Genomic DNA, 24,280 nt, shown 5'->3' with positions numbered 1-24,280 from the left:
CTAGTACTAAGCTTTTAGATCTCATCTCCAGCTGTTAGACATTACCTAGATGTGTTCCTTGCGTTGCACATTTCATAGACACATTAACACTTCTATCTATCTCCCCATCTCCATTCTCACTGCCTCTACCATTACATGTTGTTGGGATGCCACAATAGTTTCCTTATCGGTCCCTCCACCTCCAGTTTTCCCCCCGAGTCCTCCTCCACAGCACCCCAAGATTTATCTTCCTAAAACTTAAGTCTAATGATGACACATCCCTATTCAAAAGCCTTCAGTAGTTCACCACTGTCTGCTAAGTACGGACCGAAAACTCCTTAGCCTTGTATGGAAGACCTTTGATGGTCTATGTGCAGCCTTCCTTTCCAGGATCTTCCCTTACCCCTCATATTAGCTACTCTCTATGACAACCGAAACAGACTCCTGCTCTCCTTTGAATGTATTGAGCTTTACCAATTCTACTCCTATCAGGATATGCCCTCTGCCTTGAATGCCCTTTCTCCCCATTTGCACAAGTTCAAACCATATTAAGGCTTCAAAGTCCAGCTTACATGTTACTTCATCAATAAATCTTTCCCTGGTTGCACTCCCTCCTTCACTCTAGTCAAGAACTCCCATATACTTCCACTTCTCACTTGTGACATAATCACTTTTCACCTTGTTCTAAACTTACCATGAACTTGCATTCCTCTGTACTTATCATTCCTTCTCCCTAAAATGCCCTCTCCTTTCTCCTTGCCTGTTGAAGTCTTACTCATCTTTTTTTTTTTTAAAGAGTTTATTTATTTATTTGACAGACAGAGATCACAAGTAGGCAGAGAGGCAGGCAGGGGTCGGAAGCAGGCTCTCTGCTGAGCAGGGAGCCCGACGCGGAGCTCAATCCCAGGACCCTGGGATCATGACCTGAGCCGAAGGCAGAGGCTTTAACCCACTGAGCCACCCAGGCGCCCCTCTTACTCATCTTTTAAGGCCCATCTCAACTATCTTTTCTGGGAAGCCTTTCTAGACTTCCCGATGCTGATTTAAATACTTTCTTCTTGAACATTCTTACAAAGCATTTTCATAATGAAATAATAATTTACATGCCTACCTACTAGTTTCTGAGCTGTCCCTCATCTTTATATCGCTAATGTCTAAGGTTATGTCTGGCACATTATAAATCATCTATAAGCTAAGAAGAATCTATGAATGAATAAGTGGTTGAGTGAATGAACAAATAATCTTAGCTCATCCATAAACTACTTGCGTAGCAAGTAGAATGTCTTTCATTTTATATCTCTTTTATATCTTTTATATCTCTCATGAACCCAGCATGGTGCTTTGTGCCTGTTAAGTACTCAATATTTGCTGACTGAACAAATTAATTCATCAAACCACAAAACAATTCTTTAATCCTTTCTTTCCCTTACTCATACTGTTTTGACCCATCACTCCTTCATGATCCTCTTCTCTTGGTCACAGGATCACACCCTTTAAATGCCCTTATATCATTGCTATGTAAGACTAAGGTGGACTGGGTCACCTGCATGGCTCAGTGGGATAAGCGTCTGCCTTCAGCTCAGGTCATGATCCCAGGGTCCTGGGACTGAGTCCTGCTTCAGGCTCCCTGCTCAGCAGGGAACATACTTCTCCCTCCCCCTTTGCCCCTCCCCTCAGCTCCTGCACACTCTCTCTGTCAAATAAATAAATAAAATCTTTAAAAAAAAAAAAAAAAAAAGAGAGGGGTGCCTGGGTGGCTCAGTGGGTTAAAGCCTCTGCCTTCGGCTCAGTTCATGATCCCAGGGTCCTGGGATCGAGCCCCGCGTCGGGTTCTCTGCTCAGCAGGGAGCCTGCTTCCCCCTCTGTCTCTGCCGGCCTCTCTGCCTACTTGTGATCTCGGTCTGTTAAATAAATAAATAAATAAATCTTTAAAAAAAAGAGAGAGAGAGAGAGACTAAGGCGGCCTAATATGGAGAAACAATAGTTTTCATCTCTACACCTAGACGGAACCATCCATGATTTAGTCCTTCCCAATTCCTGTCCAATCCCATGGACATATTCTAACCCTAACCCGATGAAGTCTCATCTGCCCAGCTTACCTCCTGATGACCCCTTCTCAGGCTGTCCACTAAAGCTGGGAGTGTTGACAGGAGGTGGGGCTGGGGCACTGGTCAGAACACTCTGCTTTGGCTTTTTAGCAGGCATCTGGGGTTCAATCTTTAACCCCTTCAGGGCCTCAGTAGAGAGGTTACGTTTGAGTACTGCTGCCTTTTTATAGCCATCATATAAGCCAAAGGCAATGTCCCGATTGGTGGTTGTCCATGAAGCCCGTAAATCTACCAAGTGCAGCTGGTGTGTGTGAAAGGCAGGATCCCCAACCCGAGCAGAGAGCTCCTAAGAAACAAGAACCACAAGATAGCATGGAAATTCCCACAATTTCTCCCGTACCACAGATATAGAGATAAGAAAACAAAGTTGTTGAATAAGCAATCTATTTGGGTGCCTGGCTCAGTTGGTTAAGCATCTGCTTTCGGCTCAGGTTATGGGCCCAGCGTCCTGGGATCAAGTCCCACGTCGGGGGTGGGGGAGGCCCCGCTCGGTGGAAGTCTGCCTCTCCCTCTGCTCCTCCCCCTGCTCATGCTCTCACTCATTCTCTCTCATATAAATAAATAAAATCTTTAACAAAAAAAAAAATTTCTCTCTCCCTCTCCTTCTGCCCCCCCGCCACCTAAAAAGAAAAAAAAAAAAAATCTGTTCTAGGAGAGATAAGATAACCCCAGAGAAAGAAAAACTAAGTGGTCTTAATGTGTGCATTAGACTACACTCAGACTATATCCACTATATTTATATGGTTCAGAAAATGTCAACATATGATCACCTAACTGTCTCAGTCAGTAGAGCATGTGACTCTTGATCTCAGGGTTGTGAATTTCAAGCCCCAGCTTGGGCATGGAGCCTACTTAATTAAAAACCAGAAGAAAAAAAATTTCAACATAAAATCTTTCCTTAATTAGGGGGCAAAAAATCCCACCAAATAAGGTCCTAGGAAAAAAGTTTTACTGTTTCCTGAAGTGCAAGAGACTATCTTTAGAAGGAGAGGGAGAAAAGGAATTTTCAAAAAGAGGGACACTGATACAGCTGATAGTGAATTCATTATATAATAATGATATATATTCTTGGAATGTAATTAGAAACATTACCTGGACCTTTGCCTGAAATCCACTGCCATGGACTGAATTGTTGCCCCAACCAAACTTCATATGTTGAGACCATAATCCCCAGTATGATAATATTTGGAGATGTGGCCTTTAGGAGGTAATTAGGTTTAAATGTCATGAGGGTGGGGCCTTATGATGGGATCAGTGTGCCCTTATAAGAAGAGACACCAACGAGGATGCTCCCTTTCTCTTTTCCTGCCTTGTGAGGACACAGCAAAGGCAACTGTCTATGAGCCAGGAAAGAGTGCCAAAGGTGCCAAAGACTATGCTTGGCACCCTGATCTTAGACCTCCAGCCCCCAAAACTGTGAGAAATATATTTTTGTTGTTTAAGCCACACAGTCTTCGGTATTTTGTTATAGCCGCCCAAATAAACCAAGACATGTACAGATACAAATAAGGTCGTAAGGAGACTGAGTCACGCGGTACCTCTTCAGCTGTGCGATTGCTGTGCCGCTGGTAGGTGAGGGAGGACAGGCTCAGTAGGTGGGTCTTTGTCACCAAAGGATCAAGGCAGTGATCAGCATTCTCTTCAGTGGGCGAAGCCATCAGGTGAACAGTCACCTGACTTAGGTCACTAACCATCTGGGTCACACTCCAGTCAGAGATGAGGCGCCTCATCACTGTGCCCGCTGAGACAAGGAGCCATAAAGAGCCCATGCAGACCGATACAGAAGGGCAGTGTGGGACAGAAAGCAGGAAGAGGAACGAGAAGGGCGAAGAGGGCAAGGACTACGAGAAAGGAAGGCAGTCTTTGAACCTACCTTGAGGTATAAGCCGCTGAGTTCCCCTAGTGAAGACATGGCCCTGACTGCACTCAATCTGGATGCCCCGTTGCTGGGCAAATGAGGCCCAATAATGCACCTGACAAGCAGAGAGCATAACGCTGAACAAAGAATGGTATCCGAGAGATGATGAAGATAAGGAGAAAATGAGAAAACTAGGGAAGGGGAACAGAACTGAAGATGTCAGAGCCTGACCTGCAGCTGGGGAAAAAGTGCAGTATAGGAAAGCTGCTTGTAGTGCTGGCCAAGTTTCTTCTTGCTCGGTTTCAGGTTATTGAAGAGCTTTCCCCGACAGATAGGCCTTGTGACACTAGTCCAAGTTGCCCAGAAGTTCTGCATCCAGCGCAGGGTACTACTATATAACAGAATCCGGGGCTGGGATATTGCTGTAAAAGACAAGATAGATATCTCCTACCTGTGATTAAAACAGAGATGAACCTAAATCCATCCCTAGCTTCAGCTTTTAGAAATTTAAAAACCCAAGCAACATTCAGCCTCAAGTCAATATCCCCAATACCCTTTCCTTTTAAAGATCTAAGCTTTGGGGACGCCTGGGTGGCACAGATGGTTAGGCCTCTGCCTTTGGCTCAAGTCATGATCTCCAGGTCCTGGGATAGAGCCCCGCATCTGGATCCCTGCTCAGTGGGGAGTCTGCTTCTCCCTCTCTGCTTGTACTCTCTCTCTCCCAAATAAATAAAATCTTAAAAAAAAAAAAAAAATCTAAGCTTTGTCTTCACCAACTCTTTCTCAAAAAAAGGTCCTAATCCAAATCCTCCCTTGCTTTCCCTATCACTGCCCCAAAGGGTCAAGTCCTTTATGTTTAACCCCATCCTCCCAACTCTTCCTCCCACTGCCCCAGACCCAAGCCTCACTCCCACTGTGCCGGGTCAGATCCATCTTGATGGAGAGATTGAGGTTCTCAGAGCGGAATGCCCGGTAGGAGTCATGGAGTTGGCCCAAAGGCACCTCAGGCAGAAACTCTGGGGCCCGCAGAGTGACACTGTGGTGATCATGGGGGTTCCCATGGCATAGCCACTGCAGGTCCAGTGTCATGCAGAGGTCAGGCAGGTGAAGGAAGCAGCAGTCATCATACCTGTCTCACAACAGAGTCCCAGCTCTCAGTGCCCTGATCACTTGCAATCCCCTGGCGCTTCCCCTCTCCCTCCAACCTGAATCCCTCCCCCTGTTGAGGCCCCACCCCTCACTCCACTCACTTAGAAGCTGTTCTCACGTTGACATCCAAGTCACCCTTGAACACAAATTGACCAGGTTTCCAATGAAAAGACAGGTGGCTCCACTCCCAGTGCATATTTTCTGTTGTGTTGTATGGGTCCTGTAACCACCCCCAACAACTCGGTGAGATCTGGATAAGAGTATCTCCCAATCTCCCAAATAAGTACCATTGGGTCTCCCCCTTCCATGTGCTATACAAGCCCCAATCATAGCATCCTAGTAAGAAAACAACTCCGGAACCCCTCACCTCAGTAGCCAGTTGGTGCAGATTTGCCTGTTCAATGTCCATGTGCCAGTCCCCATGGAACAGAAGACGGCTCTTGTCCCACCAGGGCAAGGGTGGGCTGGGGTCAGCTGAGGGCTTGGTCAAGAGGTCCACAGACTGGCTAATCAGTGTCCAGGCTGGATCCCAGCACGGGCCCCATACCACTGTATACTGAAAGATTTCCGCTGGGATAGAGGAGCAAAGGGTACAGCTTATTACGCTACTTCTTTCTTCACTCCAGAGGGCCTCAGCTCATCTCCCATCCCAGCCATCACAACGTCCCTCAGCCACACCAACTGCCCTCCTCTACTCACAGTGGAAGTCGTGGTAGAACTTGAGTGGGGGCATGTTCCTCTCTACTGCCACATTACCCCATGGAAGCCCCAAGTGCAAGATTTGACGCCGCCGGGAGCAAGGCTGACCACTCTGCTCGGTGCCCACAAGTCGACCCATCAGCCGCCAGTCACGTATCTCAAACAGGTACCGGGGATAATCTCTTATCCGAACTGTTATTACAGGGAGGATATACGCTGGCTATTCAGAGGACTGTCTCAACATTCTTGAGCATTTTCTCCCCTGCCACTACTTTTACCCATCTATTTAACAAGGTCAACTGAGAGAACAATAGCTGGCAGTTGGCAGGAAAGCTGGAAAACGGCGTGGAGACAGGAGCAGGTGGTGAGGAGAATAACACCGAGATCCAAGAGGCACACTAACCCTGAAGATGACTGTGTTAGTTGTCCTTCATGTTAGCCAAGCAGTTTCAGGGTGAAATTCAGGAACCAAGAAATGAAGAGGAGCCCACCCATCCCACTCCACCCATCCAAAAACCACCGCAGTTCCCAATATAACTGAGTTCCTCTGCAGTCACTCAGAGAGCTTTCTGGAGCTCTGAGGGCGAACACTACACTCTATTTACAAATGAGGAAGTGTTACTTACCCAAAAATGTCTTAACACTGCACTTGAGCATACGACACCACTGAATGACAAGATCTATCCCCTCAGCAGGGAAAGGGCTGCCTGGATCAAGCTCTTGAACTTGCTCTATCACACGCTCAGGCCCATGGAAGGAGGCATCTGCCAGAGCTACCAGCTCTAGCCCTGACAGGCTCCAAGTGAGCAGAGCCCGGCGCATAGGTGTGTTGCCATAGAGACGACGGGAGCGCTGAATGTAGATTTCAATGTTTTTATGTTCCAAAGAGGCATAGAGCTCCTCAATTTTACGGGCTGGCAGTAACTCCCCATGTTGCTTCCGAAGGGCAGCCACCTTGGCATCCAGCAACTGCAGCCTTTTGGCACTCTCCTTACTTTCATCCTTCATTAGTTCATAGTTATCACGAAGTTTCACCTCAAAAACATCATCCAGGAAAACCCATGAGAAGTGATGAACCTTCAAGAGTAGATCAGGTGGGAGTGGGGCAGGGCTTGGAGAAGCTGGAGAATGAGTTCCTCCATGCAGCCCCTTCAGCCATTTCTGTACGCCCACAGCCTCATCCAGAGTTCGAGAGAAATCATACTGATAAGGAAACTCCACTGAGACTGAGCCCAGGGAGAGAAGCCACACACGGTTCCGGAGGGTCTGCAGCACGGGGAAAGGATTCCGGTGGAGGATCATCTCCTCCAGTTCGGGCAGAAGCTGTACCTCCACCTCCTTGAAGTTGAAGATGCTATTGCCATCAAAGCCAGCAGCCAGCTCTGGGCAGTAAGCCTGCAGCGAACCCCCATGCCGGCTCAGCGACACACTCTCCGCAGCCAGGGTAATGAACTTGTCCTCAGCTACAAAAGCTGTCAGCTTAGCTGTGCTCACCTCTAGTGTCAGGTTTAGTAGCCGCTTTGGGGGAGATGGCTCAGGGAGAAGGCCTTCTGGTTCAGATGCAGTCTCTGGGATCTCTAGTGCAAGGAGTGGCACAGACTCGGGAAACAGAGTGGCTCTCAGTAGGTCTCGGCAATGCAGGGTAGCCAGGACGTGCTGGTATAGGTACATGTGATCTGGAGGGCTCCAAAGTAAGGTGAGCCCTGTACCACACTGAACCTTCAGGGAGCAAGAGAAAAGGATCTATCAATTACAAGATCCCAAAATAGGAGAGATGGATGAGATTATTATACATGCACACCTGGGTCCAGAACCATCTCCACTCAGGACCATTTCCTGAGCAACTGCATCAATTACACCCTTGCCTTGTTCTCCTTAGCATGAATATATGGAGCTAACAGTTCTTACTTACACACTCTTGAGTTCCCAACTGGATTCTAGACTGTTGATTCTTCAGTATCTAACACAGGATATACAGTATATACAGCACATACTTAATAAGTCATTTGACTTTTTGTTTCTGTGAGTTATTTTTTTATAATAGCCATACCCTATATAATAACCATTTTTTTAAAGATTTTACTTATTTATTTGACAGAGATCACAAGTAGGCAGAGAGAGAGGGGGAAGCAGGCTCCCTGCCAAGCAGAGACCCCGATGCAGGGCTCGATCCCAGGACCCTGAGATCATGACCCAAGCCGAAGGCAGAGGCCCAACCCACTGAGCCACCCAGGCACCCCAGTAATAACCATTTTAATAATCACTTTGAAAGTTTTTTTTTTAATTTTTAAATTTTTTTATAAACATATAATGTATTATTAGCCCCAGGGGTACAGGTCTGTGAATCGCCAGGTTTACACACTTCACAGCACTCACCATAGCACATACCCTCCCCAATGTCCATACACTTTGAAAGTTTCATGCAGGGCACCTGGGTACCTCAGTCAGTCAAGCATCTGCTTTTGGCTGAGGTCATGATCCCAGAGTCCTGGGATCGAGTCCCGCATTGAGCTCCCTGCCCAACAGGGAGTCTACTTCTCCCTCTGCCCCTCACCCCGCTCGTGCTCTCTCCCCCACTCTCTACCTTAAATAAGTAAATAAAATCTTTAAAAAAAAAACTGTTTCATGCAATGATTGCATCTTGACTTAATTTTTTTTTTTTTAAAGATTTTATTTATTGGGGCACCGGGATGGCTCAGTGGGTTAAAGCCTCTGCCTTCAGCTCAGGTCATGATCCCAGGGTCCTGGGATCGAGCCCCGATCGGGCTCTCTGTGCAGCAGGGAGCCTGCTTCCCCCTCTCTTTCCGCCTGCCTCTCTGCCTACTTATGATCTCCGCCTGTCAAATAAATAAACGAAATCTTTAAAAAAAATTTTAAAAAAGAGATTTTATTTATTGGGGCGCCTGGTGGCTCAGTGGGTTAAGCCTCTGCCTTCAGCTCAGGTCATGGTCCCAGGGTCCTGGGATCCAGCCCCGCATTGGACTCTCTGCTCAGCAGGGAGCCTGCTCCCCACCCACTGCCTGCCTCTCTGCTCACTTGTGATCTCTGTCAAATAAATAAATAAAATTTTTTAAAAAAAGATTTTATTTATTCATTTTAGGGGGAGAGAGTGTGTGTGCGAATGGGGAGGGGCATAGGGAGAGGGAGAAAGTATCTGAAGATTTCACAGAGTGTAGAGCCTGACATGGGGCTCGACCTCACAACCACGATATCACAACCTGAGCGGAAACCAAGAGTCGGACACTCAACCAACAGAGCCATCCAGGCGCCCCTTAATTTAATTCTTAAAAAATATAAAAAAGACTGACCACACAAGTCAATACAGCAAATGACTTATATGTGAAAGTATGCTTCAAAGAAAGGAGTCCTTGTAAGTTTGAAAAACAAAATCCATTCTGAATAGTTAAGCAGAGAAAATTTAAAATCCAGAACAGAAAAATGCCTTTGAATTCCAGCCTTGAAAAGGCGACTTCTTCCAAAGGAAGCTGAAGTCTGACAGTTGGAAAGATACCCCACTCCCTTCCTAAGAGGGTTCCATATTCACCTGATACCCTGAGGAGAAAGATCTTGGAAAGCCTCTTAGAACTTGCCACTGCCTTCATCTTCCGATCCCTTTTGACCTAAAAACTCTATTTTTAGGTAATCTCTAAACCCAACACGGGGCTCGAATTTACAACCCTAACATCAAGAGTCGCACACTCTACCCACTGAGCCAGCCAGGCGCCCCTCCCTTCCAGCCTTTTATTTATTTTTTTTTAATTTTTTTTTTTTTTAAGATTTTTATTTATTTGACAGAGATCACAAGTAGGCAGAGAGGCAGGCAGAGAGAGAGGAGGAAGCAGGCTCCCTGCTGAGCAGAGAGCCCGACGTGAGGCTCGATCCCAGGACCCCGAGATCACGACCCAAGCCGAAGGCAGAGGCTTCAACCCACTGAGCCACCCAGGCGCCCCCTTCCAGCCTTTTAATAAGCTGAGGGCTTCAGTGAAATACCACCACATCATGATCTTTAAAAAAAAAAAAAAAAAAAAAAAAAAACTCTTATTTTTCAGAGATATGCACTGAAATATTTACAGTTGAAATTATATGTCCTGGTATATGTCTGCTTCAAAATAATCCAGGAGCGGGCAGCAGGGAGACTGGTGGGTACAGAGCTGAAACAAGCTGGTCCTAAGTGGTAATTACTGAAGCTGGGTATGGATACATACAAGTTCATATATTCTCTCCAGTTCTGTGTGTGTTTTATGTTCCATAATAAAGAGTTTAAAATGTACAGAATAAGCCAGGACAAAAAGGATAATGCAAGATGTCATATTTCTCACAGATGAATTTCACAACAGACTCAAAAGACTGGGAGGGGCGCCTGGGTGGCTCAGTGGGTTAAGTCTCTGCCTTCGGCTCAGGTCATGGTCTCAGGATCCTGGGATTGAGACCCGCATCAGGCTCTCTGTTCAGAGGGGAGCCTGCTTCCCCCTCTTCTCTCTGCCTGCCTCTCTGCCTATTTGTGATCTCTGTCAAATAAATAAATAAAATATTTTTTTAAAAAAAGAAGAAAAAAAACTGGGAAATGCTCTTCAGCCTAGAGAAAAACCAACCTGACTCCACCTCCCCAGAGAAGCATTACCTCCAGAGAGCGGATGCTGCTGTGATAGGTGATGGAGAGCATGGAGAGGCTGAGCACGGGAGTGGGGATGTCAGGAGCCTTGCAGCAGGGCTGCATCTTCTCTGTGACTGACTTCACCAGGGCCAGCACAAGTCCCTGGACACCCACAGTGGAGGTTTCAGCACTTCCCAGGACGGTCAGCGTGTCCAGTCGGATCTCTGAAGCACCTAACATCCAGAAACCACGTTAGCATTGGTTCTCAGCTCTCAAACGGCAACTTCAGCCTTCACCCTTTCTTACTCATTCTCTTCACGCTAGTTTTCTGTATTCCCTATACCTCCCTAAGTTCATTCCTCATATTTCAGGGCAATTTTTCCTCTCCTATCTTACCCTACCTAAATCTGATAGCAAAGCCAAAGAAGCTCCCTAACTCCTACAACGTGCCCAGAGATGTATTACTCTCTAGAACCAAACACATAAGGAAATAAACTACACAAGTCTCAATTTCTTGATCACCTATCAAAGCTTTTTTTTTTAAATAAATCTTGCTTAATACTTAATACCTTCTATTAGCCTGTAAGAAATATCAAGAAACCCAAGTTATGTAAGACCTTCCAGCATCTCATGCCTTTAATTTAGAAAAAGTTCAAATAATCACCTTCATTAAATGAGAAGGACCAGACTGAACCAGTATAATCTGCTTAGGTTACAAACTACCCACTTAACTGTAGACTCCCTGTCCCACTTACCAACCAGGGCAGAAAGGGTGAACAAGTTCATGTCCTCCACCTTCAAGTCCACCTTCCACAGTAATGACACAGATTCCCCAAATGAAGATTCTCTAGAGGCAGCTGACTTCCCAGATTGTGTGTCCATCAAGGATAAAATGCGAGAGAGACACTGTGCACAGGTATCTGATGCTTCTATCTGCAGTCCACGGATGGTACAATCAAGAAACAGGGTATCTGACTGGGTGCTAGACAGGCCCAAAGGCTGGTTATAGCTACCCTAGAAAAGAAGAGAGAGCAAGCCCCATTAGAAGCATGCAGAACACATAGTTCTATAACACCCTGATGCGTCATCTTCTGCCAAAAAGGTGCTCTGTGCTCTAAAACATGGCAGGGAAAGGAAACTATGGGCCGCTGTTCACCAAAGTCCCCACCTACCTGTAGTGTGAAGGAGTCCAGGACAAGTGCCTCACCCCAAACATGCATATTGGGTGGGTGGGGTGCCCGCTGAATGTGGGAGTCACTGCCCACCCGCCAGCAGAGATGGTCCACAGTTAACACACCCCGCTGATGGATACTTTGTGGCCTCAGGTGCTGGTAATCTGAACAAAGAAGGTAGGAGAGAGTTCTATGGAGCCACTGTAGCCATCGATTAGGCCTAGCTTCACGAATGGACAGATTCTTGTTCCTTTTCTATCCCAGAGTCTTACCTAGAGAGATGGAATTGAATCCCAAGGCAAAGGGTGGTGTATCACCAAGCTGAACGGAAACGTTGACATTGGAGATGGAGGTGCTAAAGATGATGGGAGCCAGGATTTGGGGGAAGGTTCTGCATAGAGACGAGACATCATTGTTTGATAAAGAAAGAACTGGAGCTTCCTATTATGGAACAGATAGCTGAAGCTCTCAAAAGTCAGGGTGAGTTTTGTTGTGATTCTCAGGATGGAATGCAACTAGAAAATAAAAGACCAAACTCCTAAATTTGTTATTCCCAATGGTAAACTGTGGGGATGCAAGAAAGATTATTAGGTTGAACCATATGAGACTGCCATTTCAGAGATCAAATATAACTGTAAATATAAACATCAGTATATCACATGATTCAACCTAATACAACCAAGGAGCACTGCTTCCAAGCCATCTTTTTTTTAAATTTATTTATTTTTTATTTTTATTTTTTAAAGATTTTATTTATTTGACAGAGAAAGATCACAAGTAGGCAGAGAGGCAGGCAGAGAGAGAGAGAAGCAGGCTCCCCGCTAAGCAAAGAGCCCGATGCGAGGCTCGATCCCAGGACCCTGAGATCATGACAAGCCAAAGGCAGTGGCTTAACCCACTGAGCCACCCAGGCGCCCCTATCTTTTTTTTTTTTTTTTAGAGATTTTGTTTATTTATTTGACAGAGACCACAAGTAGGCAGAGAGGCAGGCGGGGGCGGGGGCGGGAGGGGGGAGAAAGCAGGCTCCCTGCTGAGCAGAAAGCCTGATGTGGGGCTCGATCCAGGACCCTGAGATCATGACCTGAGCCAAAGGCAGAGGCTTAAACCACTGAGCCACCCAGGTACCCCAAGTCATCTTATTTTTAAAGATTTTATTTATTTGTCAAAAAAGGAGAGAGATCGCGCGTGCATAAGCAGGTAGAGCAGCAGGCAGAGGGAGAAGCAGGTTCCCCACTGAGCAGGGAGCCCGATGTGGAACTTGATCACAGGACCCTGAGATTATGACTTGAGCAGAAGGCAGACACTTAACCAACTGAGCCAACCAGGTGGCCCCTGCTTCCAGGCCATTAATCTTAAGTTCTCTATGCAACACAATGCAGAGAGAGATGACATTGCTGACAGGATGTACCACCTTATAATTTAAGGCAGACAAGATTGTGGATCATTTAAATTCAGTGCAAAAAAATAAATAAATAAAATAAAAAATAAAAAATAAAAAAAATAAATTCAGTGCAACAATTGTTTATTTTGTATAACAAGGCACTGTGCTGGGCACTGAAGAAATAAAAACAAAAAGGACTTCATCCTACTGTCAAAGAATCTAGTTTAATGGGGAAGATATATAAAATAGAAATGCTATTGGGGCACCTGGGTGGCTCAGTAAGTTAAGCATCCAACTCTTGATTTCAGCCCAGGTCATGGTTTCAGGGTGGTGGAATCAAGCCCCTCCCTCTTCTTCTGCCCCTCCCCCCACAGCTCCCATGCTTGCTCTCTCTCTCTCTCAAAAAATAAAAATAAATAAAATAGAAATGCTATTGAACTCATCAAAATACATATTTAACACAATAGGCCACTTTAGATCAAAAGAATCTGAGAATCCACCTGATAAGATGGTGGCTAAAAAAAGATTACACCGACCTTTTCTTTCTTTGCTTAAAAACAGATGAACTAGACTCTTGGGTCTCCAGGGCCAGCATGTGCAGCCAGTGAGAGAATTCCTGGTGCCGGTAATGAATAATACAAGTATTCAAAACCAGGGAGGCTGAGAGGTCAATGGTGGTCACCTGGAAATAACACCAGAACTGTTGGCTTGGGTTTTATCTCAGTAGCTTACAAGGCAATGATACAGGGAGAGAGCACAGAAAGGAAGGATTCTTGGTCCCACAGTCATCACACCTGCACATTAGCCTTGAGGGAGCTGAGACAGACGATGCGCTGGCGACTTTGGGACAGCAGCAAACCATCTGTGAGGGCAAAGAGCAATCAGAGAAGAACACTGGGAAAACAAAAGGTAAAACTAGGAGACAGTAGAGACAGGCAAGCAGATGAATAGACTATCACCAAAACTCGTGAGTTGGGGTTATTTTCTCTCAGTATATTCCCTCCTCCCCATCCCCAGCTACACTGATATTAAATTAAGAAGGCCACCTGGGGCATGGGGGAAAGAGAGGGTCTAGTCCTTTCGGTATCGACTGCCCCCCCACCAGGAACCTTTCAGTATGAGTTCAGTGCTCATCTGTGCCATATCAGAGTTTGCTGTGAAGCTTCGAAGAGGCAGCTGATCCTCATCACGGTGGTACAGGAAATGCAGCAGCTTCAGCGTCCAATTCAGGTGCCTAGAGCAGAGCCAGACTTTGACTCAGAAATATGTGGAATATCGTTCTTACTCCCTTTCCCCCACAGACAAGCTCAGTGCAGCGGAGCTACTAGGTGGGTTACTGAGACCCCAGCATAGAGTTCAAACCATCTCTTTCCACACTCTGTGTCAGCAGAGATCTCACCTCTTTTGACTATTCATTGACAGCACCACACTTGTGATCTCCATTTTCACCTTGACCTGATCTGGCAGCTGCTGGAGGAGGTACAGGCCAGGCAGAGCTGGCTCAGCCAAGTTCTCTGTCACCTCTGAAAACATGAATGAATAACACAAGAGCCATCAATCCTTCGCATACTCAAGTCTCACAAAATGCCCTGTCCTCTTTGGCCAAATCTTCCCACATAAGTAGAGTAACCAAATGTCCAATCCTAGGCCACAAGGCAAATATCCCAGAGATTTAGGTACCTACTGAACTTCCTTCCCTGGAGTTTAGAAAAACAGTACGGGGAGCAGGCTGATACAATGTAAAGAATATGGACTTTAGGGGCACCTGGGTGGCTCAGTGGGTTAAGCCTCTGCCATCAGCTCAGGTCATGATCCCAGAGTCCTGGGATCGAGATCGAGCTCCCCATCGGGCTCTCTGCTCAGCAGGCAGCCTGCTTCCCCCCACCTCTCTCTGACTCCTCTCTGCCTACTTGTGATCTCGTCAAATAAATAAATAAAATCTTAAAAAAAAAAAAAAAAAGAATATGGGCTTTGGGGCAAAATAACTTATACTGCATTTTTACTACTGACTAGCTCTATGACCTCAGTCAAGTCACCTATCTGGTTTTCTTGCTTCAGTTTCCTCATTTGTGAAATGCTGAGAATTTAGGGAGACAATACAAAAAACTCGTACAAGTCTAATTTTTAATAATTACCCACTAAATGTTAGTTCTTTCACTCACAAGTAAATACCCTATCTCCTTTAGCTATCCTCAGTGTCAAAAGTCATGCTGAATAACAAAGCACACCTAACGAGTAGTGAGACCACTGTTTTTACATAATTCCAAAAAATAAGAGAACAGCACACCCAAGAAGCTAACTGACCAGGGCTTTACCTGAACAAGGAACAGGTTTGGGTGCCAGGCTTGGGCCCTGGCGTAGCAGCTGACTATGAAAAAGGCCCTCATGCAGTTCAGCATGGAGTGTCCACATATCCACAGTGATCGCCTTCAGTTGCCGACTGCTGATGCCCACCTCTAGACACAGCTTTAGGGCCAGTGAGAGCTCCGCTAGGCAGGTGTCCTCCTGTAGGGAGGATAAGCCTCTAAGGTGTTAAGATGTAGGGAGTCAGGAAGTTTTGGGTCCAAATGCAGTGATCTAGAACACCACCTTGAGAGAACTCCCCCTAAGAACACAGAACCTAGGGGCGCCTGGGTGGCTCAGTGGGTTAAAGCCTCTGCCTTCAGCTCAGGTCATGAGCCCAGGGACCTGGGATCAAGCCCCGCATCAGGCTCTCTGCTCGGCAGGGAGCCTGCTTCCCCCTCCCTCTCTCTCTGCCTGCCTCTCTGCCTACTTGTGATCTCTGTCAAATAAATAAATAAAATCTAAAAAAAAAAAAAAAAAAAAACTTATTAAAATAAAGAACACAGAACCTAGAATGTAGGCTCCTTCATATCCTACGCCCAGAAGGAAACAAGGCATCTAAATGACCATGGCATACTCACCAACTGGCCACTCTTAAGAACTTTGCTGTTGATCTGATTTAGGCTCACCTCACATTTCAGCCTGGGAAAGGAAAAAAATTAAGAGCACTCGGCCCCTTTCTCACCACTTAACTTCAGTCAAGCTTTACTGGCTAAATGGAACAAGGCAAAGAAAAGTAACTAACTTTAACCTCTCCTCAAATTGTTATAGAATGAGAACTTGACACCTTTATAAAACCCAGACATCCAGCCATGTGGAAACTATAAGGCAAGAATGGGACTACCAGATCTTCTTTCACCCAGTGGTTACCTTTTCCCATCACTATCCAAAAGAAAGCTGCTTCCTCTGATCTGAATGTGCCACAAAGACTCAGAAGTAGCCACCTTGAGAACCATGATGTTTATAGACTCTACATGAATGGAGAAGAGCTAGAAAGAAGCAGCAAAGAATAAGCATTAGCACCAAGGCACTGCCTTTCCCTTCCAGTAGAGAAAGAATAAGGGGCAGCTCTTGGTACTATATTCCCAAAACAGCAGAAAAATTCACCCATCACTCTACAGCCAGCTATCCCTACTACAGTCCGAGAAACTGGGAAAAGAATCTCACCTGACAGAAGATCTTCAGTAAGGATGGACTGAAGGACAGTTCCTTCTGATGCACCCCAGTGCTCTGGGAAAATGGGGCAAACAGGCCAGAAACCTTCTGTAGGTCCGTTCTGATACGCACTTCTCCAAAGCACAATGCCACATAGCGTCTGCCCAGAAGAGAGATCTCACTGCCATCAGGTACAGCCCTTTATGGCAGTCTTCTCCCCTCCCCAATATTCACTCTCCAATCCTCCCTAAAAATGTAGCTCAAATCATGGAGAACAGCCTCATAGCAGTTATCAATATCTGTCTCACAAAATAATAGCCTCCAGGCTAACCAGGAGACATCAGCAAAACCCCAGCCCCCTCCTTGAGCTGTGAGGCCCCTGCAGAATGTCAGTCTGCAAACCCCAATCCCAAAATATTCCCCAAGGGAAGAGTGAGGATATAGGGTACTCACGGCAGATCATGGCTAAGGAGTTTGCTGGAAATCCACAGGCTATCAATTTCCTAAAACAGTGTGGAAAATAGCTTTGTACACTAGCTGCAAGGTAAGCCATGAGCAGCTTGACAGCCAGGAAATTTTCTAAGAGGAGGAGGAAGTCCTATAGCCCTTCCACTAAATATTCTCCACTCCATTTCCACCAACTTCTCTCCTCAGCACTATATCCTGCTCCTCACAATGACACTAGTTGAACTTGCTCAGTATTTCTCTTTTATGGACATGTTACTATTTCTCCTCTTAAATTAGAACAGTAAGTGCTTCTATTTCCTGTTATCTTTTCTCTGTGCTTAGTTCTGTATCTTTCTTATTGTACCCTGAACACTCTGTGCCTTATAAGCATTTTTAACTCAACAACTTGCATCAATCCCAGTGCTTCCAAACTCTAAAACCATCTTGGCAAAGAAGTGACAAGGCTGGGCTAACTAGGAAAGCCACCCAGGATTTTAGAGAAAAAAAAAAAGAAATAATTAAAATTTAGCTGAGTCCACCCCACACACACCCAGGGAGTTCCCCAAGACTCACCACTGTTTGCTGGTGTTGCTGAAACTTAAGGCTGACATTCTGGATCCAAAAAAAGGAGCCAATCTTTAGCTCCGCCTGCAGCTTCCGCTGACACCACTTGGTGGCCAACCGGACCACAAACCACCTGCAGAAAAATCCCTGTGAGTTCCCAGGACCATCTCCCAATTTTGGCTTTCCTCACCCCTTCCTGGTCCTAGAAGGCCTTGCAAAAAGGTCATGTCCTAAAGCTGGATCTTCTGGGCAACTCTCCGGTCTCCCAAAACAACACTCTGTCACGTACACTCGGCCACAAAGATCAAAACCCTAGCCCTGGAGGGTCCCCTTCACCCAAATGAAATCAGACAAACTACAGTCCACCTCCTAAACTGGGGACAAAGAAAGCAATCTTTCCAATCCTTAGGAACCCCAGATGAAGAAGGAAGAGGCCCGACGGGGAGTCGAAATATAGGCAGCCGTGTCAGATGTGTCATCACACACTACCCCCACGGGGTCTCTGTCTCCGCCCTCCAGACAGGTGTCAGCGAGAAGGCACCGTGGGGTCACACCCGGCCGGCTCAAATGCCGCTCTTCCCTGGGCAGCCAGACCTGTTCCGTCTCCTAGGGCGAGGCTGCAGGTGCCCTCTGCTCTCAGTTAAGGGGCCATCAGCGGCGAATGGAGGCCACGAGGCCGGGCTCCCTTCTCTCTCTCTCTCTCTCTCTCTCTCTCTCTCTCTCACTCACACACACACACACACACACACACACCTATTCAGCTCCCAGCCCCAGCATCCCCTCAGGCCTCGCCCGGTCCCTCAGTGTCCCCTACTCCCAGTTTCTCGGTGCTAGCTCGGGCCGCACGCCCCCGCTCAAGCCCGCCGCGCGCGCCCCTCGCGGCCCTACTCAGGCCCTCCCCCTCCGCCGCCCGCGCACCTTTTCCTCCAGCCCGCTTCCCCTCCCCGCCCGGCCCCGCGCGCCTTTCCAGCGCGCGCCCCCTCCTCAGTCTCTCTTCCTTCCCCAGCCCCCACCCGCTGTAGCCGGGATCCTCTCACCGGCCTAAGAAGAGGGCGCTGAGGGCAACCAACAGCAAGGCCAACAGCGCGGAGAAGAACAGGGGCATTCCGGCCCCGGCCCGGCCTGGCTCCGGCCCCCGCCTTGCCGGGGGCACCCCCACGCCGGCTCCGCTCTGCGCCGCCGCGGGCCGACCAGCCGCACGCGCAGGAAAAGCGCTGGACTGGGAAGCGTTGGCGCGCGTGCACCCCGCCCGCCACAGCCCGCCAGCCAGCCAGCCAGCTGTCTCCCTGCCCCACTCCTCCCCGCGCCAGCGAGCCGGCAGGGCCGACCGGCTGCCTGCGCGAAGTACGGGCGTGGCTCCAAAGGAGCCGGGGCGCACCAAGGGGTAGGGGGCGGACCTCGCGCCGACTGACACTCATGCCCCGCCCCTGACCCACCCTTCCGCACCCGGAAATGGGGAGCCTGAGCCTTGCAGGAGACCGGAGTCTGAGCCCGTCCCTGGCTGGCAACAGATTTGACTGTCTCATTTTCATGGCAGACTTCACTTTCAAAGCACTTTCCCAGGATGGTTAGAGAGTCCGCTTTACCACTTCGGGTCCGAACTGAGGGTACGGCGGAAGTTATGCCCCTAGGTCACACGGAGTAACTGTCCTATCTTACTCAAGAGCCTTATCTGAGAATCACTGAGGAAACCAAGAACTAAAAGACATCAGTTGACATTCACACCTCATTCCAGCCACAGAGGAATGAGTTGTTCCATTCATGTTACTGTTTGAATACTGTTCTAGTCAGTATGTACTGACCTACTGTGTGAGAAACGCAATTTTCTGGACCCTTCGCTGGACAAGTTTTCAGTCTCTACCGTGTATAGCACAATTTGGGCACTGAGCTGAGGGGATATGACAGAAATAGAGAATATTGTTCTTACTGCTCAATAAATAGTTTATTTTGGAAGCAAACATAATTGCAAGAAATAGATAATTCAGGATCAGCTTTATTTTGCCTGTGTCCATCTCTGTGAAATGAGGAAACTGGACAAAGATCCCTTCCAACTCTGATACAGTGATGCTAATACAATACAAGCTAAAACAAGTTCTGAGGATTTCAAAATAAGTAGTTCATATCCCTTTACTCTTACATCCCAATCTCCATAAATGTTCTTCAAGATTTTACTTGGAAACTCTTTTCCACTCCTTCAGAAAACGAACATTTCAATTTTCACATTGGGTTACCCACAGTTTTTACCCCTCCAACTGGTTTCCTTATCTAGTCCTCTTGTCAATCATTTCACACCTCCCCAAAGACTCCACCATTTGTTTCAAATTCATACTTATCTCTCAAGCATTATAATCTGCAGCCTCTTAGCAAGGTAGGTTCTGTCTGTGAACCCTCAGGGAAGGCCCAGCAACTCAGTGAAAACTCTGTTCAAGCCAAATTGGGGGTATCTTGCAACATACCTCTCTATTCATTTCCATCTTGTACAATATGTTCCCTTTACCCAGCTGATTCCTATCACTCCTTTCTTCTTTCTCCCCAGACTATTTCCAGCATACTCCCAGTATCACAATAACCTGAAATGTTGATTTTATCGTTTGTCTACTTCTGGAGATCTCAAATGATCAATGCAACTGAAGTGGGAAGAGGGGAGAGAATGGAGATGGAGTTCAACTAGTTCACGGTCTCAACGTACTGAAACAAGTCCTTGTGACAGAGACCAAGCCTCTTAATGTCATGGGCTAAACCTGGCACAGACCCATTATGCCCAAATGTTTAACCTTAAGTCCGTAAAGGAAAGGACGGGGGAACAATTGTTTCTAAAAATAAAAGGCCTGCTAGTCACTGAAATTCCAGCATATAGAAGACACTTCTGTTCACCACTACCATGCTCAAAAGACCTAGGAGCAAACTTTCTGGAACTGACCAGCAGACAGAAAGGAAGAAATGAGGTAAGCATAGGACAAAAGTTTTCTACCCCCCCTTTCAGAGAAAGCTATCCCTACATTTATCCATAAAAGAGCAATTATTATCCAAGAGTGAACATAACTATACTGTAGTAAAAAGAATGTGAGCCAGACACAGTTGGATTCCTATCCTTATTTACTAGCTTTAGGTTACTTACTCAAGGGCAATTTAAGCACTTAAGTAAGGCAGTTATTCAACCTTCATGTTCTGCATTGGTAATACTGTAATACCTACCCTAGATCTATGAAGATTAAAGGAGGTGATCTATGAAGATTAAGGAAGTAAGAGCTATAATACAGTATCTAGTATTTAGCAGACAGCGAATATTAGTTTTTCTTTTTCTTCTCAACTGCAGTTAACACATCCAGAGTAAAACATTTCACTATTTATTAAGCTGAATTCCTTGAGGGTCTTCAGCCATAATTAAAAATCTAGTAAAAGACGTGCTAGGAGAGAAGTGAAAATAGAAAGTTTGGATGCAAGTAAGGCTCTTAAAAGGGCCTACACCAAAGGCTCCCAACATCTCTAGAGTGATAGCAGTGACATGTGTCAGACTCAAGGATCAATCAGATTATGAAACAGCACACCTAATAAAGGACAACACTGGTGACTAATAATGAAATTCTTTATCATTTTGGAGAAAGAAAATAGGAGAAAAGTCACACATCAATAATCCACGATCCCAAGATTCTGATGAGTAACAATTTCCCAACTAGGAGGGCTATCTCCCTCAGTTTCTGTTTTATCAATATTAATAAAAATATCTGCTCCTTCACCAGCAAGTCCTCTACTCAAAAAGAACTGACCCAGAGTCTGGGAGAACAACCAATTCAAGTTGAAGGGCTGAAGCTTCCAAACACAGCCACTGTTTTCTGTCATGCATCTTCATCTCAGTGGTGACATGGCCACTGCCCAGGGAACCTGGGGCAGGGATCCCAGGGTGGAGCAGCAACAGATGTCATGAACACTGTGTGGTGACACTGGCTCACAGCTTCCAGACTCATAGCTCTGCATGATGAGCTTCTGCCTTTAACAACTCACTGGGTTTCATGAAGATGCCTTCCATGGTTTTCCAGTAGTTATTCTGGCTCGGCTGGGCCATGCCATGTACCTCCTTTTGCCCACTAATGGGTCGGCCATATTGTTCTCCCGTGACAGACAGCAGAACTTCAGTGGAAGAATGCTTGAACCGCACCTCACCATCCCTCACCCAGTAGGGCCCGTTACAGAGCACCGTCCAGTCATCTAGATAATCGCCTTCACCTTCCTCACCAAAAGCACTCACTTCCTGAAAGACACAAATGGTAGCAACATTAGCATAATTGACACATAGGCTTAGAAGGAAAAAAGAAGCAATGCTAAGAAAAATAAGGCTACTGAAAAGTAAAAAATAAAAGGCTTTCCAGTGCTATTTAAAAATAAACTGTGGGAGGGGCACCTGGGTGTCTCAGTCAGTAAGCTGCTGCCTTCGGCTCAGGTCATGATCCCAGCGTCCTGGGATCGAGCCCTGCATTGGGCTCCCTGCTCAGTGGGGGACCTGCTTCTCCCTCTCCAGCTCCCCCTGCTTGTGTTCCCTCTCTCCGCTCTCTCTCTCTCTCCCTCTCTCTCTGTCAAATAAATAAATAAATAAATAAAATCTAAAAACAAACAAACAAAAAACCACGGGGGAAAGTTTTTTAATAAAAATTTCAAAAATAAATGGTGAAAGAAGATTTAAAAAAAGATAAAAAGACACAAAGAAGGTGAAATCAGTTGCCCCAGGATTATATTCCAAACACTTACTTTGCAAGTAATCCTGTATTTGCCTTACTCTTGTTATTTGACTTTAAATATTCCTGCCTCATTCCCTTAACTACATTTTTTTTTTTTTTTAAGATTTTGTTTATTTATTTGTCAGAGAGAGAGAGAGCGAGCACAGGCAGACAGAGTGACAGGCAGAGGCAGAGGGAGAAGCAGGCTCCCTGCCGAGCAAGGAGCCCGATGCGGGACTCGATCCCAGGACGCTGGGATCATGACCTGAGCCGAAGGCAGCTGCCTAACCAACTGAGCCACCCAGGCGTCCCCCTTAACTACATTTTAAGTGACATGGTGAGCCACAAAAATAGAAAGCGGGGGATGGGCTCTGGAGACTGGCAGACCTTGAATCTCCGCTCCATTCCATTCCTTCATGTGCAACTTCTTCATTTTCTCCTCTAAAAACTCATGACAGTATCACCTTACAAAATAATTGTGAGAACTAAATAAAATAAATAGCAGAGTTCCTCCCCTTCTCTTCTACTCCCACTCCCCTTAAGAACAAATACTCACAGTATTTTATTTATTTATTTCTATTATTATTTCTTTTTTTTTTTTAAGATTTTATTTATTTGTCAGAGAGAGAGAGAGAGCGAGAGTGAGCACAGGCAGATAGAGTGGCAGGCAGAGGCAGAGGGAGAAGCAGGCTCCCTGCTGAGCAAGGAGCCAGATGTGGGACTCGATCCCAGGACTCTGGGATCATGACCTGAGCCGAAGGCAGCCACTCAACCAACTGAGCCACCCAGGCGTCCCTCTATTATTATTTCTATTGCAATAAAAAATTAATGGGACACCAGCATGGCTCAGTTGATTAAGTGTCTGCCTTTGGCTCAGGTCATGATCCCAGGGTCCTGGGATCAATTTCTGTGTCAGGCTCCTTGCTCAGTGGGAAGTCTGCTTCTTCTCCCTCTGCCTGCCACTGCCCCTGCTTGTGTTCTCACTCTGACAAATAAATTTAAAAAAAAAAAAAAAAAAACTTAAAAAAAAAAAAAAAAGGTAGCGGGGACCTGGGTGACTCAGTGGGTTAAAGCCTCTGCCTTCAGCTCAGGTCATGATCCCAGGATCCTAGGATCGAGCATCGCATTGGGCTCTCTGCTTGGCGAGGAGCCTGCTTCCCTTCCTCTCTCTCTGCCTGCCTCTCTGCCTACTTGTGATCTGTCTGTCAAATAAATAAATAAATAAATCTTTTAAAAAAAAAAGGGTAGAAAGTCATTTTAAAAAAGTTACTGATTGGGGCGCCTGGGTGGCTCAGTGGGTTAAGCCTCTGCCTTCAGCTCAGGTCATGATTCCAGGGTCCTGGGATCGAGCCCCACATCGGGCTCTCTGCTCAGCGGGGAGCCTGCTTCCTCCTCTCCCTCTCTCTGCCTGCCTCTCTGCCTATTTGTGATCTCTGTCTGTCAAATCAATAAAATCTTAAAAAAAAAAAAAAGTTACTGATTATTTCAGAAATATATAAATCCATCCTAAGCTATATAATTTCAGATGACTAATAGCAGTCATTTGGAAATAGTCTGTAAGACTAAAGGCAAAAGGAAATGTACATAATTAACAATTCTACTATACTTGTATTTTTTTTTTTTAAAGATTTTATTTACTTATTTGTCAGAAAGAGCGAGTGCACAAGCAGGCAGAGTGGCAGGCGGAAGTGGAGAGAGAAGCAGGCCAAGCAAGGAGCCCGATGTGGAACTCGATCCCAGGACCTCGGGATCATGACCTGAGCCGAAGTCAGCCACCCAACAACCAACTTAGCCACCCAACCAATTTAGCCACCCAGGCGTCCCTACTTGTATTGTTTTGAGTGCAACTTTTTGTTGATCATCTATTTGTTTGTTGCTATGGACTTTTTTTTTTTTAAGTAGGCTCTATGCCTAGCATGGAGCCTAACGGGGGATTGAACTCATGACCCTGAGATCAAGGCCTAAGCTGAGAACAAGAGTCAGACAACTGGGGCACCTGAATGGCTGTTGGTTAAGCGTCTGACTGGGGCGCCTGGGTAGTCAGTCAGTTAAGCGTCTGCCTTTGGCTCAGGCCATGATCCCAGGGTCCTGTGACTGAGCCCCATGGCAGGCTCTTTGC

At 46.4% G+C, this 24,280-nt stretch overlaps 2 protein-coding genes across 4 annotated transcripts in view; both read right to left on the bottom strand.

Annotated features, from left to right (window-relative positions):
• LOC111151225 (KIAA0100 ortholog) overlaps positions 1-18,580 on the bottom strand; it is a 32,054-nt gene extending 13,474 nt beyond the window's left edge. For all 3 annotated transcript variants that reach the window (XM_022509019.1, XM_022509020.1, XM_022509021.1), the window contains exons 1-24: positions 18,487-18,580; positions 17,459-17,582; positions 16,892-16,941; positions 16,451-16,598; positions 16,154-16,272; positions 15,865-15,925; positions 15,256-15,445; positions 14,340-14,463; positions 14,050-14,174; positions 13,735-13,802; positions 13,477-13,622; positions 11,832-11,950; positions 11,560-11,723; positions 11,143-11,401; positions 10,415-10,620; positions 6,420-7,512; positions 5,794-5,985; positions 5,462-5,664; positions 5,196-5,314; positions 4,854-5,074; positions 4,177-4,367; positions 3,961-4,060; positions 3,626-3,828; positions 2,079-2,373 (exon numbers count right to left, since the gene is read on the bottom strand). In XM_022509019.1, coding sequence (XP_022364727.1) covers positions 2,079-2,373; positions 3,626-3,828; positions 3,961-4,060; positions 4,177-4,367; positions 4,854-5,074; positions 5,196-5,314; positions 5,462-5,664; positions 5,794-5,985; positions 6,420-7,512; positions 10,415-10,620; positions 11,143-11,401; positions 11,560-11,723; positions 11,832-11,950; positions 13,477-13,622; positions 13,735-13,802; positions 14,050-14,174; positions 14,340-14,463; positions 15,256-15,445; positions 15,865-15,925; positions 16,154-16,272; positions 16,451-16,598; positions 16,892-16,941; positions 17,459-17,582; positions 18,487-18,554 — 4,588 coding nt within the window. In that variant the 5' untranslated portion in view covers positions 18,555-18,580. The remainder of the gene's footprint in view (positions 1-2,078; positions 2,374-3,625; positions 3,829-3,960; positions 4,061-4,176; positions 4,368-4,853; positions 5,075-5,195; positions 5,315-5,461; positions 5,665-5,793; positions 5,986-6,419; positions 7,513-10,414; positions 10,621-11,142; positions 11,402-11,559; positions 11,724-11,831; positions 11,951-13,476; positions 13,623-13,734; positions 13,803-14,049; positions 14,175-14,339; positions 14,464-15,255; positions 15,446-15,864; positions 15,926-16,153; positions 16,273-16,450; positions 16,599-16,891; positions 16,942-17,458; positions 17,583-18,486) is intronic.
• Positions 18,581-19,424: 844 nt separating this feature from the next.
• Positions 19,425-24,280, bottom strand: part of LOC111151707 (stromal cell derived factor 2) — a 13,138-nt gene continuing 8,282 nt past the window's right edge. The window contains exon 3 of the mRNA XM_022509860.1: positions 19,425-21,698. Coding sequence (XP_022365568.1) covers positions 21,411-21,698 — 288 coding nt within the window. The 3' untranslated portion in view covers positions 19,425-21,410. The remainder of the gene's footprint in view (positions 21,699-24,280) is intronic.

This window comes from Enhydra lutris, unplaced genomic scaffold (genome assembly GCF_002288905.1).
Source record: "Enhydra lutris kenyoni isolate GAN:26980312 unplaced genomic scaffold, ASM228890v2 scaffoldscaffold26, whole genome shotgun sequence".
Classification (NCBI taxonomy): Eukaryota; Metazoa; Chordata; class Mammalia; order Carnivora; family Mustelidae; genus Enhydra; species Enhydra lutris.
Note: the sequence above shows the minus strand (reverse complement) of the source record. Positions and strands in the feature narration are given on the sequence as shown.